We start from the raw sequence: 14089 nt of genomic DNA on the forward strand, positions 1-14089 counted from the left end.
ACAATTATATAATTGATATTTCTAGAATACTCTACCGAACAACAGTAGAAAACACGTTTTTTTGAGTGATTGTAAACAGTATTGTATTTTTAATTTTGGTGTCCCCGTGTTCATTGCTAGTATATTATACAGAAATAAAATTGATTATTGTATACTTATATGTAGTTGTAAATCTAACGAAATAGTTTGTACACTGAAAACTGTATACACTGATGAAAAAAAAATGAGTGAACTATTGATACACATGACACCCTAGATGAATCTCCAGAGAATTATGCTGAATAAAAAAAGCCAATCCCAAAAGGTTCCATACTGTATGACTCCATTTCCATTTATAAAATAGTGGTGAAATGACAAAATTATAGATCTCTGATGGCTGCTAGGTGCAGAAGGGAAGTGGATGTGGCTATAAAAGGGCAATAGAAGGGATCCTTATAGTGATGGAAATGTTCTGTATCATCTTGACTGTATCAATTTCAGTACCCAAAATGTGATATACTGTAATACAAGGGGTCTTCAGAAAAGTTCATGGAAAGATTTGTATTATCTCTCAATTCCATTTTTCCTCAAACTTTTTGAAGTACCTGTGTATGTTACCATTGGGGAAAACTGGACAAGTATATAATGATCTTTCTATATTATTTCTTACAACTACGTGTGAATCTACAATGATCTCAAAGAGGAAGTTTAATTTTTAAAAAGTCATGGTTCTGATGAGAGAACTTTGGGGGATGATAGAATTTACATGACTATATACATTTGTCAGATCTCATCAAATTGCACACCTGATGAACTTTGTAGAAATTATGCCTCAATAAAGTTGATTAACAAAACCCCCATGGCCCAAGATGTCTTTGACTCTCCCACAGTGCATAGTGGAGTCCTGTCACCTCCCCTTGTGGCTATAAGATGCTGCAGCTAGTCAGAAGAACCATGCAGTGGCTGCCCTGTGGACTGTAATATGCATGCTGGGAGCCTGAGCCACCATACTGTGAGGAAACCGAGTGCCATAAAAAAACCTCTGCGGGTACTTAGGTTGGCAGTCCTGGATGCAGCCAGGCAGCCCAGGTGCCTTTCAAGAGAGCCAGTGATTTCCCGTGATTCCAGTTCCCAGCCTTTGAGTCCCCAGCTGAGGCCCCAGACATCATGGAGCAGAGAGATGCCATCCCTATTAGGCTCTGACCAAATTCCTAACACATAGAATCCATGAATGTAAGAACGTGTTTATTTTAAGCTAAGTTCTGGAATAATTTGTTAAGCACCAGTAGGAACCAAATAGTTAATCCAATTATTATCCTCATTTTACAAAGGCACAGAGCGGTTAAGATATCTGCCTAAGGTCACACAGCTAGTAATGGCAGATACCAAATTTAAACCCAGGCAACCTCAGTCAGTATAAAATAGCATATGTCGATTAAGTGTAAATATGCTTATTTTATAGAAGAATCTTATCTTTGCTGGGGTCCAGCTCTAAGGTCCCATCTTTAAAAGACAGACAAACTTTTCTTGAGCCCATGTCTCCTCTGCTCTCTTTATAGCAAAACTCTTTGAAAAGATTATTTATAATCCGTTGTCTCCAAACTACTTAGAATGTGTACCCCTATTAATAAAAATATTTTCAAGAATATACCTCTACTACACGTATAGTTATAAATTGTGCACAGATTTTAATACATAAGAAGTATTATTCTCAAAAATGTTTAATCTTGTTAAAATCAAGCCTCTAGATCTAACTTACAGATTATGGAAAATGTAGGAATAGAGGAGCAAGTTAAATTAGTTCATGAAGAAACAAGTGATGAATATTAGAAAATCGGACTGGCCTTCAATGTCAAAAACAAAATAAAACAAAAACAAAAAAGGAGGAGGGGTACTATTCTAAGTTAAAAGACAGTAAAGAGAAATAGCTAAGTGTGTCAACTTTGATTGGAGGATAGTTCAGTAATAAAAATAGCTGCAAAATACATTATGGGATGATTAAAGAAATTCGAATATGAATTGAATATTAGATGAAGTCAGGACATTATTAATTTCTTATGTATGATAATGATATTATGTTTCTGGGGGAAATGTCCTTATGCTTATGAGATGCATATGGAAGAACTTATGGGGGAGTACCATGATGTCTGCAAGTATTCTCAAATGACCCAGCCAAAAAAAAAGCATATATGGATAGAAAGAAATGTGACAAAACGTGAACGGTTGTTGACTCTACATGGAAAATATATGGATATTCACTGCTCTATCCTTTCAACGATTGCATACATTTGAAAAAAATTCAAAATGGGCCGGCCCGTGGCTTACTCGGGAGAGTTCGGTGCTGATAACACCAAGGCCCCGGGTTCGGATCCCATATAGGGATGCCCGGTGCGCTTACAGCGCTCACTGGCGGGGCGCGGGGCGGCCGGTCTCAAAAAAGGACAAAAAAAAAAAAAAGGAATCTGTCTGGGTTTCTAAGTGCTTTACATAATATCTATGATATATAATATGTATAATTTCCCCCCAACTTTTCATTTTGAATTTTTTTTTTTTTTTCCTTTTTTGAGACCGGCCGCCCCGCGCCCCGCCAGTGAGCGCTGTAAGCGCACCGGGCATCCCTATATGGGATCCGAACCCGGGGCCTTGGTGTTATCAGCACCGAACTCTCCCGAGTAAGCCACGGGCCGGCCCATTTTGAATTTTTTTTTTTTTTTCCTTTTTTGAGACCGGCCGCCCCGCGCCCCGCCAGTGAGCGCTGTAAGCGCACCGGGCATCCCTATATGGGATCCGAACCCGGGGCCTTGGTGTTATCAGCACCGAACTCTCCCGAGTAAGCCACGGGCCGGCCCATTTTGAATTTTTTTTTTTTTTTCCTTTTTTGAGACCGGCCGCCCCGCGCCCCGCCAGTGAGCGCTGTAAGCGCACCGGGCATCCCTATATGGGATCCGAACCCGGGGCCTTGGTGTTATCAGCACCGAACTCTCCCGAGTAAGCCACGGGCCGGCCCATTTTGAATTTTTTTTTTTTTTTCCTTTTTTGAGACCGGCCGCACCGCGCTCAGCCAGTGAGCGCTGTAAGCGCACCGGTCATCCCTATATGGGATCCAAACCCATGGCGGGAGCGCTGCTGCGCTCCCAGTGCCGCACTCTCCCGAGTGCACCACGGGCTTGGCCCAAACACAGACAGATTCTAAATAGATGTGTTAAGCATGTAAATGGAAGCTCTAAGTCTCTTACATGTCATCAAGATGACCGACCTTCTCTTTGTTGCCAAACCCACTGGTTACTTCTCCCATTCCTCTCCTGTTGCTGGCTGTAGCCACCTCAAAACCTTCCTCCCTACTTTAGAGCCCTTGTCTGTGGATGCTCTGCCCAGGAATCCTCCTGGGTCCTCCCTCCTCATCCTAGTCTCTGGTCAAGTGTCCATGACTACCTTTAGAAACCTGTTCCCTATGGAGCCCTTAACATTGCTTTTCCACCTGAAATCATTCTCTAATAGTGCTCATTTACATATTCATGACCTATTTCCCCACCTGGAAAGTAAGCTTCCAAAAGGTGGGACCTTGCTCTCCTAGTACCACGAAGACTGACTGGTACCTGGCACAAAGTAGGTGCTGAAGAAATATATTTGTTTATTAGTCAGAGCAGGGAATTCCAAGGCTCTTATCTGCAGAACATGAATGTTTCCAGGAAAAATCCCACCAGGTTCTGATATTTGGGGCCCAAGAAAAAGCAGCTCATCAATAGTTAAAAGAATGCTATAAAAAAGGAGCCTTCAGAAAATGAAAAAGAACTCTTAGAAGTCAAAGATTAGATGATAAAGACTAAAAAGTCTTCCAGAAAGTAGAACAAACAGATACAGAATTGAGCAAGACAAAAGAAAATCTAAGAATGGGTCCAAGAGGTCATCATGAGACTACCTGAAACTCTAGCGAAAGGGGAGACAAAGGTGAGAAAAATGAGAAGAAAAGAACATGCCTAGCTTTGTAGGACATGACCCCTCCCCAGATGGAGAGAGGTCCTGAATGTCCCAAATATGGCTTGAAAGGGCTCCACTAAAGCACATTACTGAGAAATGTCAGGCTAAGAACGAAGGGAAGACCCTGAAACATTCTGGAGGCAAATTCCAAGTCATGCACCAAGGATCAGGAGCCAGAGGGCATCAGCTCCTTCAATAGCAACTATGAAGACTAGAATAAAACATGACCCTCCATGCTAGAGGAATAACCACCTCCCACCTGGAATCCTCTATCTAGCAGAAGCCATAGTGTTGGGTAGGCCTCTTCTGTTGGCGGAGCCTCAGGTCGCTAGTTCAGACCCAAGGTCCACATGGTACAAACCACTCATATCTTCATTCATAAGATGCCTCCCCTGGAGTGACTATCTGGACTGAGCCTGGCCAAGGGCAATAAACCCCCATTGCTCCTCCATGGTGACTGCATAGTGAGCAATGTTTGGTGGGGAGTGCAGAAAGAAGGGGGTGTTTGTGCTGTCTATTGTTTCTCTATATCACTTTCTTAAAAAGTGATCTCTCTTTGCTATCTAGCCCTAGAGCTAAGTTGTCCTAAGTTTCTTTTCATCTGACAGGATCCTACTGTACAGATGAGGAAGCTGTGACTCAGAGAAGTCCAGTAACCTGCCCAAGGCCACACAGCCAGGAGAAGGCAGAGTCCGGAGTCGGCACCCATGCCTGTTAACTCCTCCACTTCCCACTGCCCCGTGGCCCCCAGTTGCAACTAGACCTGGCAGGCTCCAGGGCTGACCTCTGACCTCTGGGCGTGTAAGTTCCTCTAGAATACTGCAAGAGGCTCAAACACACCTCTTCTAACCGTTTGCGCTTTTCAGAAGGCTCTGACCCATCGCTGTCATTTCCTGAGTGCTCGTCATCCTCTTCATCCCTGAAGATGTCATCATAGGCAGGAACTTCAAGGTCATCGTCTTGTTTAATGAGTAATCTGATCTAAGTTTAAAACAAAAAGCAATCAAATCTCTCCTTTCTCCTCCACAGAAAACTATCCAGCACAGTGTTTTTCTCCTGCAGGATCTTTTCATTTCCTAATTAGCTGACTTAAGTTTTCTGTACATACAAATAGCCAACTGAGAAGAGTTCTAGACTTCGCAGGCATCTTCTTGTTTTCATTACCACTCAGTAAGGTGCTGAAGTTTTACCACAGGTATGCTGAAATTATGAAAATCTGAAAACAATATTTTGAAAACCATCTACAGCCCACTTAAGTCTGGAAAAACAGCTCCCCTCTTATGCCACACATCAACAAAATATTCTGTTCATTTTTAGGGCTGCTGGTAGTATGGGGATCTGAACCTGTGACCTTGCTATTATAAGGCTGCACTCTAACTGAGCTAACCCACCAGCCCCACACATCAACAAAATGAAGACCCCCAACTTAACCTGTGATAGAGGACATGAAGATATGCAACTCCTAAGTAAATAAAAATCCTGTCTCTAAAAGCAATTCTAGGCTGACTTCTCTTGGAGAAGTTCTTCACATGAAGATTTCGGGACAGAAGATCAAGCCAGAGAATGCTTAGGTGGCTCTTCTATGCTAGGTTGCAGGCTTGCTGCTCAGGGGTTCAAACAATAAGCATGCTAGAGCCATTTTAGGCTACAGGGTTCTGGTCCCTATACCTCCCAGGTCAAAGGAATTCTACAAATGCATTCTGAGCACCTCCAAGGGCTAGGTCCCATGTGTCTCATCAAAGATGGACAACACCAGATTCTTGTGCTCAGGCTGCTCCCGCTTCCACAGGGGAGCCAGACAGATGCCTTGCCAAGAAAGCCAGGTGCAACACTGTATGTGGCATACCAAGATATACACAGAATGCTGAGGGGCAAGCACAGAAGAGGAAAGACCCCAAAGGCCTAGGTACCTGGGTGTCATTGTACACATTCACCACATTGACTGGCCTGTGGGTGTCACACACAAAGAATACAGTGTCTTCATCGGGTTGAAGGATATCCAATAGGTCTACATTAGCTCCACAATTTATGAGAATAAAATAACGACACTGAAAAAAGAAGGAAGATGTTGTAAAGTGACTGCAATGAGGAGGCCCCTTTCCCTTCACCACACTAGGCCTCTGAGTCCTTCTGCTGAGATGGGTTAAGCCCCTGATATGTAGCAAGACCTGGACAGCAACAAGCTCCAAAAATGGCCATGGCTGGCCTTTATCACACTCCATGTTATTTTATTTCCATGACAACACCATGAGGTAGGCCCTGTGGCTCTCCCCACTTTACCAAGGAGCACGCTGAGGCTCAGCAAGCCCAAATCTTGTGCTCATGGTCAAGAAGCTAATGAGGAGCAGATCAAGCCTTCAACATGCTGCTGCGTCTGTCCAGGTCTCCTGTTACTGTGCTGCACTGCCTCTCCACACTGACAGCATTGTACAGGTTTAAATTTTTAGCAAATATTAGGTAGCCCACAGTTTCTGGGCACCAAGTCCTTTACCACATTCTATCACTATAATGAATCCTTTCCTTACAAATACCAAACTGGCACAGGTCCCTGACGGGATGACAGGAACTCCAGGTGAGGATTTACCTCTGCCAAAACAGTCCTAGATGTGGCCAGGGACCCTCTTCCATGTCCCTGATCCACGCTTTGGGGCCCCACAATGTCCTGTTTCTCATTTGGCCCCATGTAGAGGTGGGAGGAGTTCTGGCCTATATTGTTTAAATTCCAAAGGGAGAATATATGTTCCTGGATTTCAAGTTGGAAACTGGGATGCATTTACTTGGAGAGATAACAAAATATTGATGTATTCTAAAATAATTTTAACTAGACCATATTAAAAACTGCTAAATTCCAAGTACCTTACAAGCAAATTTCTGCAAAACAAATTCAAAGTTAGGGGCTGTTCACACTGAGTATCTTTTTTTTTGTTGCCAATTTTGCCTCCACAACTTGAGGATAAGTCACCAGTATGTACAGCATGTTTTCCTCTTCCACATTGTCTATTGTAGTTTATATTTAAATACACACTCAATCTATTGAGGAACTAGAAAGAACACTAAATGTTAAGAAATTGGTTGCCAATTTTGCCTCCACAACTTGAGGATAAGTCACCAGTATGTACAGCATGTTTTCCTCTTCCACATTGTCTATTGTAGTTGATATTTAAATACACACTCAATCTATTGAGGAACTAGAAAGAACACTAAATGTTAAGAAATTGCAATTGGGTAGAAAAGCCTAATTATTCTAAAAAGTATCTTTCGTACCTGTTCTTTATGTTCAAGAAATGCAGTTTCAAGTTCTTGCCACCCAGACACTGGAACCAGCGTGTACTGCACATGGTCACACTGGAATAGAGCCTGGAGAGAGAATGTTCTTAAAGCCTATTTTATTTAAGATGTCTGCAATTTACCTTAAAATGTACCAGAAAAAAACTAGATGGGTTGAGAAAAGAAACACATGTGATGATGTATGATGAGTAAAACGTTATGGGAGAAACTAGGTGGTGAAAATATGCATGTTCACTGTACCATTCTGTCAACTTCGGTGAATTTTTGAAAAGTACCAAAGTAAAACACTGGGGAAAAGCTAATCTTATTTCCAGGTCCCGGGGCTTGACCAAAGCTCAATGTGAACATTGTACCATACTCAATAGGAAACTAACGATATTCCTAATAAACTAGGGGCTCCTGTATTTCCAGCACCGTTTATGACACCAGTGTGCCCTCAGTTGTCACAGATTCCTCTCAGACCCCACATTTGAGGCCACTACAGTTTCAAAGGCCTCCCAAATGCAACAATATTTTGGCTTAGATTGTTGCAAAAATATTAACTAGTCTCCTCGTCTTTTACCTAATCCTTCTCTGACCCATCCGATACTGTCCAGACAGGGAGACGACCTCTCAAGAGTCTCCCTTGTCTCACCTGCTCCTCACCTCCCATCGCTCCCTACCCACCCTGCTCCCTCCTACTCAGTCCTCACCTCTCGCCCCGGCTCCGCCCCCCGAGGGTCCTCAGAGCTCACCTGCAGGATCTTGCAAGCGCACAGAGCGTCCACGTCCGAGGCCACGAAGAGAAGGACCCTCTGGCGGGGAAAGAGCAGGCGGGCTGAGCGCGGTGACCCGAATCCCGGCCCCTCCCCGCATCCCCAGCCACCCACGGCTGCTACTCCTTATTCCTTCCCCCCGACAAGGCCTCGGCCGGGGCCCCGACTGGGAGTCACCTGGCTCTGGACCAGCTCGTAGAAGTCTTTGCGGAAATCCGACACGAACATAGCCACGGCGGCCAGACACCCTGCCCTAGCACTAAGATACCAAGAGCTCCGGCGGCGGTCAAGACTCCCGCCAAGCCGCTGCTCATCCGATTTGCCCAATGGTCATCGATTGGCCCAATGGACACCAACCAATAGCGACTTAGTTCCCAACATTTTCTCATTTCTGATTGGGCCATAGTGGGAGCGGGACACTAGCGTTCCGCCATTCACGGCTGGAAAAGTCCCGCCCGCCCCCAAAGAAGCGTCATCTATGAAGCAGGCCACAAGTTGCCCCCTTCAACTCTTGACTCCCATTTACCCAGAAACCCAACGCTCGGAGGACATCTTTACTTTGGGAAGAGAAGCCTACTGCCTCCCACTGGAAACCCCAGGAAAAATACACTTCTATCCATGAATTAAATTCAGTCATACAACGTATGACAGTGGCAGTTACGTTTTCAATAGGCTCTCGGTCTACTTCGAAGGTGATGTGTAAGTTACTTCCGCCAGAGTCCTCGATGGCTGAAGCAGAGGCCGGAAAAAAAATCCAAGTGCATCCTGGGTAGCGTAGTCAGTGAGGAGAATGGGCCCTACTAAATTCGTCTGGAGGGGAGTACTATCAAAACATAATTTTAAATAACTTTAAAAGTTATCTCTAGACGGAATATAAGTTATCAGACGGTATTTTCGTTTTTATTCTGATGACATTTTAGACCCCAGCGCCTTTGCCTGGCTTTTTCCCTTAGCATCCGACACCTGGGCCTGGCACTCCCCCTCGGGGTTTCAGATCCGGCACTTCCGGTGAGCCTCCCGGGGCGTCCGGGCTTCAGTGAGGCGGCGGCGGCGGCGGCGGCGGCGGCAGTAAAGAGAGCAGTCGGCGGCCTCCTTTCGTAACGTTACTGGGTGAAGCGGCATCTGTGAGGTGGTGTCCATCATGGTAAGCGCGGCCGGGTACGGGTCGGAAGCTGAGGTCTGGGGCCGGAGCCCTAGCTAGGGCCCGACAGGGCGGGACGGCACGGCTGCGGAGATGCCGAGTCACCTCGGGCCTGAGCCATTCCCATCTGGGGCGCTTTGGGCACGAGCCAGACCCTTGACCATGAATCGCTTCTGTTCGTCTCTGCTTGTCCAGGGGGCAGGGTTCTCACTCCTTCTCAGCTGGACTTGGGCTCCTTGAGGGTGAAAAGGAACCTTCTATGTTTGTGTCCACCCATGGGTCTCGCAAGTGCTAGACGCGCAACAGGTGTCCATAAACAAAGTTAACTGGAAGGTTGTTGGGGGTGGGGAGCAGAATCAGGCGCTCCCCAGGGAGAATCCTTAGGGACATTCCCGTGGGCGGGGACACCTAGCTCTTCCCCCAGTTCCGCGAGCTCTGTGCCTGCGGGTTCTCATTCCTTCGGTTGTATGTACCTGCAGTCCTTCATCACACTTTATCTTCTTTAATCCCTGCAATCCCCTTGGAGGCAAGCACGGTTACTGTTTTATTTATGAGAAAATTAAGGTTTCAGAGATAGTTTACGGGAGGTCACAAAAGTGAGTGAAGGTTTAAAGCCAAGTCTGTCTGTCTGCAAAGCTGTCTCATTACCACTGTACAGTATTGCCTCCCTAGATATTGCTCTAAGTGTGTCATTGTCAAATCATATTTCTATTCCCAAGGTCGTCCGCTTAACAGGCACTGAATTCCTGATATGTGCCAGACAGTGTATAAGGCATCCATGTTATGAAGGAAAGTAAGACGTGGGGTCAAAGCAGTAAGGGAGGGGCAGGAGGTCAGGTTCATGGGTGAATTGGAGGCAGGTTTTTTTTGTTTGTTTGTTTGTTTGTTTATTTTTCTTTTTGGAGGCAGGTTGTTAAGGGTGTTGCAAACTTCGTTAGTGTTTTCTTTCGTGTGCAAAGAGAAGAAATGGCTTAGATGGAGTGGCATAGTGAGAGATTCTCAGGGGAGTCCCCCAGTCCTCTGGCTTCTCCATCTAGAACCACTGTTTCATGTGTTTTGCTTCTGGCCAAGATTTAGTTGAACAAAATTTTGCTGCTTAAGAGAAGAAAGAGAGACAAAAGATTGAAAACCACTGCGCTAGAGTTCCAGAGAGTGAAGAACCATCTAAGATTTTAAGCTGAAGCGTGCTGTACTTGTATTTCATGAAAATAACTGATTCAGCGTGCTAATTTTGGAATTGCTAGTAAAGTACTTTGTCAGTAGGTGACTTTCCCTGTACTTAATGTATATTTGGAATCAAGTCAAGAAATAAATATTTGTCTATTATGAGATTTTTTTTAAATTGTGGTGAAAAACACTAACAAGTTTTACCATCTTAACCATTTTTAAATGTGCAGTTCAGCAGTGTTGAGTGTATTCACATTGTTGTGCAATGGGTCTCCAGAACTTTTTCATTTTGCAAAAGTGAAACTCTATTCCTATTAAACGATAACTCTTCATTTCTCCCTCCCCACAGCCCTTAGCAATCACCATTCCACTTTCTGTCTCTATGAATTTGATTACTCTCACTACCTCATATAAGTGGACTTACACAATATAAGTCCTTTTGTGACTAGCTGATTTCATTTAGCATAATGTCATCATATCTGTGGTATATCGTGTAGTAAGATTTCCTTTTTGCGGGGGCTGGCTGGTAACAGGATCCAAACCCGTGACCTTGATATTATAAAGCTGCTCTCTAACCAACTAAGCTCACCAGCCAGCCCTTCCTTCTTAAGACTTAATAATATTCCATTGTATGTATTACCACATTTTGTTTACTTGTCAGTGAACATTTGGGTTTCTTCCATCTTTTGGCTATTGTTAATATGAGTGTGAACACAGGTGTACAAATATCTCTTCGAGATCCTGCTTTCAATGCTTTTGGATAACCCTATCATGAGATTTTATATTCTCTTTTTGAACATCACAGTAATTGCAATACTTTGAGAAGACTCCAAATGGATGTGTAAGATGTTTGCCAAGCTTTTCTTAGTCGACAGTTTAAGAGCTGGGATCTTACCTTTTTTTTTTTTTTTTAAGGATCCGAACCCGGGGCCTTGGTGTTAATCAGCACCGCACTCTCCCGAGTGAGCCACCGGCTGGCCCGGGATCTTACCTTTTTAATGGCACCATGTGTTGGCTTTGCTTATTGACAGGGAGGAGGAAGCACCACGTTATAGCACAACATGTGTGCCTACTCTGCTGTGAGAGCACTGGAAGGGCACTAGCTTGACCCATGGCAGAGCAGGGGAGGCTTCCTGGAGAAAGAAAAGGATGATAATTGGAAGCCAGGGGAACAGGTATAAACACTGGGCACCTGCTCTCCCTGATACCTGGAACGTCTTCCCTGTTTTCAGCCTGGCTCCCTCATGGCATTCAGGTCTCTGTGCAGAGTCCCTTCCTGACCACCTATTTAAAATAGCTTTTCCAGGAACACTCTGTCCCCTTATTCTGCTTCTTGTCTTCAGGACCACCTGACACATATGCATTTTCTTTGGCTTATGTCTTTTCTTGAATGTCAGCTCCACCAGGGCAAAGGTAGTATCTCTTTTGTTGGCGAACAAACATCACTAGAGTGATGTTTCCTTAGTGCTCACATCAGAGCCTGGCAGATAGTAGGCACTCAATAAAGATGTTTTTCAATTAATAAATGTTTTTTAAGTTAATGATAATAGGAAAAGTGTCCCAGGCAGAGGAACTAACCTAGATAGAAGCATGGGAGGTTTAGGAGACTTGTGGGACTGTCAGTAGCAAGTCTCTGTGAGGTATGCAAGAGGTTTAGCCTTGATCCCAAGGATGGAGGGTAGCCCAGAAAGAGGTGAAGGACAGACGTGGCATGGCCAGTTTTATATTTTAGTAAGGTTACACTTTCTAAAAATAGTGGAGACTAGATTTGAGGATGAGTCTGGGAGTGGCAGAAAGGATTTGAGGTTCACTGTGCTATACAGGAAGGCAGAACGCTCATGTTTATCAAGATTTCCGTACATTGAGTTGTTTGAAGATGTTTAGCAACATCAATTACCCTGATGCATTTTGGCTTTTGGCATGAAGAAATGAACCTTTGTTCTAACTTCAGCATTTCTTTCTTCCTTCTAGTTCTCTTTCAACATGTTTGACCACCCGATTCCCCGCGTCTTCCAGAACCGCTTCTCCACGCAGTACCGCTGCTTCTCCGTGTCCATGCTAGCAGGGCCTAATGACAGGTCAGATGTGGAGAAAGGCGGGAAGAGTATGTGCTTGTTTTTATTTTGAATAGTAACCTTTCTTGCCCTAAGTCTGCAATGCTTTTTAGCCTTCAACAGTCCTTACTTGCATGTGGCAACCAGAAGTTAGCAGTACAGTAAAAATGTTTCTCGTCCCAGATTTGCTGATTGGGGGTGGGGTGCTAATTATGATTAGATTAATGGCTGGTGGCCATTCAGTTCCCCAAAAGAAATTCTATCAAGAAAGAGTCTTTATGAAAGATAATTATGAAATTCTGGCTATCCTAAACATACTGTTTAAAACTTTTTTAGGGTAGATAGAAACTGCATACTGCCTTTGAACTGCCCTTTTTATTTAATTATTTTTTAATATCTCTTAAATATTCTTTCCACAGTAATTATGCCACCCTCGGCCCTTGATCAACTCAGTAAGTACTTTTTAAGTGACTGGAAAACTTAGGTAGTGTAAATATGGATACCAGGAATCATCATGAGCTCCTCAGTATATCCAGACACAGGCTTCCTTTGTCACCATCTGGTCTTGAATTGTCCCTGGAGGGCCTATGCTGGGCTGGGAGAACTGGACCAGGAGTGCTTGGGCATGGGGTTGTGCTGTCCGGGCCAGAGCCAGTGAGCACTCAGCTTCACTACTACCCTGGGCACTTCAGGTCCCTCCTCTGTGAAGGGACTCCACTTCCCTCCCTGACCCCACTCCCTCCTAGCTCGTCTCAGGATTCCATCAGGATTAAAGGAAGGTACAAGTAATAACTGCTTTGCACAGTGCCGGGGCAGTTGGCTGGACTCACTAGGTTTTCTCCTACAGGACAGGTGTGCGCTTCAAAGGAGGATGCTGCAAGGCAGATTTCTCATCTCCTCACTGAGCTTCTTTCCTGAGCTTCATATCCACATTTCTAACCACCCCCACCCACCACCCACCGCCCCCTGTACCATTGCATCCTCAGCAAATCAAAATCTGAACTATTATCTTCTGCCCCAGAAATTGCTCCTCTAGCCAGGCTCCTGCCTCTATCAGAAGGGAGAAAGGCCCACAGGTGTGAGAGCAGCCACACTCTTCCTCTCTTTCCCTGGCCCTTTATCCCTTGACAGCAATATGGAAACACCATGCTCCAGTCCCACACCATCTAGACAAAGAAAACCCCAATCATGGACAACCTCAACCACAGATGCAGTCATTGCCTTTCGAGACCTGGAGGTGTTTCCACTGTGGATTCCTTCTGTGTGAGGCAGGAGACTGGAGGCTAGCCAGGGAGGCATGGTGGAGTTATGTGGCGAACAGGCACTGGCTCTGGTGTCACTTGGCCCAGGTTTTGTATCTTGCCCAGCCTGACTAGACTAGTGACTTGGCCTCTCTGAACCTCAGTGTTTTCTTTTTTAAAAAAAAGATGACCAGTAAGGGGATCTTAACCCTCGACTTGGTGTTGTCAGCACCACACTCGCCCAAGTGGGCTAACTGGCCATTTCTATACAGGGATCCAAACCTGTGGCCTTGGTGTTATCAGCACCACACTCTCCCAAGTGAGCCATGGGCTGGCCCCTCAGTGTCTTCTTTAAGTGGGACATTCACAGTGCCTGTGCATCAGAGCTGCTATAGAGAGAGAGAGAGAGAGAGAGAGAGAGAGAGAGTGTGTGTGTGTGTGTGTGTGTGTGTGTGTGTGTGTGTGTGTGTGTGTGTGTGTGTGTGT

At 44.9% G+C, this 14089-nt stretch overlaps 2 protein-coding genes across 4 annotated transcripts in view; one reads left to right on the forward strand and one right to left on the reverse strand.

The window, feature by feature from the left end:
• CDC45 (cell division cycle 45) overlaps positions 1–8320 on the reverse strand; it is a 27470-nt gene extending 19150 nt beyond the window's left edge. The window contains exons 1-5 of one of the 2 annotated variants that reach the window (XM_008576963.1): positions 8178–8320; positions 7980–8039; positions 7222–7314; positions 5868–6005; positions 4798–4938 (exon numbers count right to left, since the gene is read on the reverse strand). In XM_008576963.1, the coding sequence (XP_008575185.1) occupies positions 4798–4938; positions 5868–6005; positions 7222–7314; positions 7980–8039; positions 8178–8228 (483 nt within the window). In that variant the 5' untranslated portion in view covers positions 8229–8320. The remainder of the gene's footprint in view (positions 1–4797; positions 4939–5867; positions 6006–7221; positions 7315–7979; positions 8040–8177) is intronic. The other variant, XM_008576964.1, reaches the window with a different exon arrangement.
• A 686-nt stretch (positions 8321–9006) lies between these two features.
• Positions 9007–14089, forward strand: part of UFD1L (ubiquitin fusion degradation 1 like (yeast)) — a 28118-nt gene continuing 23035 nt past the window's right edge. Inside the window, exons 1-3 of one of the 2 annotated variants that reach the window (XM_008576965.1) lie at positions 9007–9144; positions 12280–12412; positions 12782–12814. In XM_008576965.1, the coding sequence (XP_008575187.1) occupies positions 9142–9144; positions 12280–12412; positions 12782–12814 (169 nt within the window). In that variant the 5' untranslated portion in view covers positions 9007–9141. Of the gene's footprint in view, positions 9145–12279; positions 12413–12781; positions 12815–14089 lie in introns of those variants that run through there. The other variant, XM_008576966.1, reaches the window with a different exon arrangement.

This window comes from Galeopterus variegatus, unplaced genomic scaffold (genome assembly GCF_000696425.1).
Source record: "Galeopterus variegatus unplaced genomic scaffold, G_variegatus-3.0.2 Scaffold1434, whole genome shotgun sequence".
Lineage (NCBI taxonomy): Eukaryota > Metazoa > Chordata > Mammalia > Dermoptera > Cynocephalidae > Galeopterus > Galeopterus variegatus.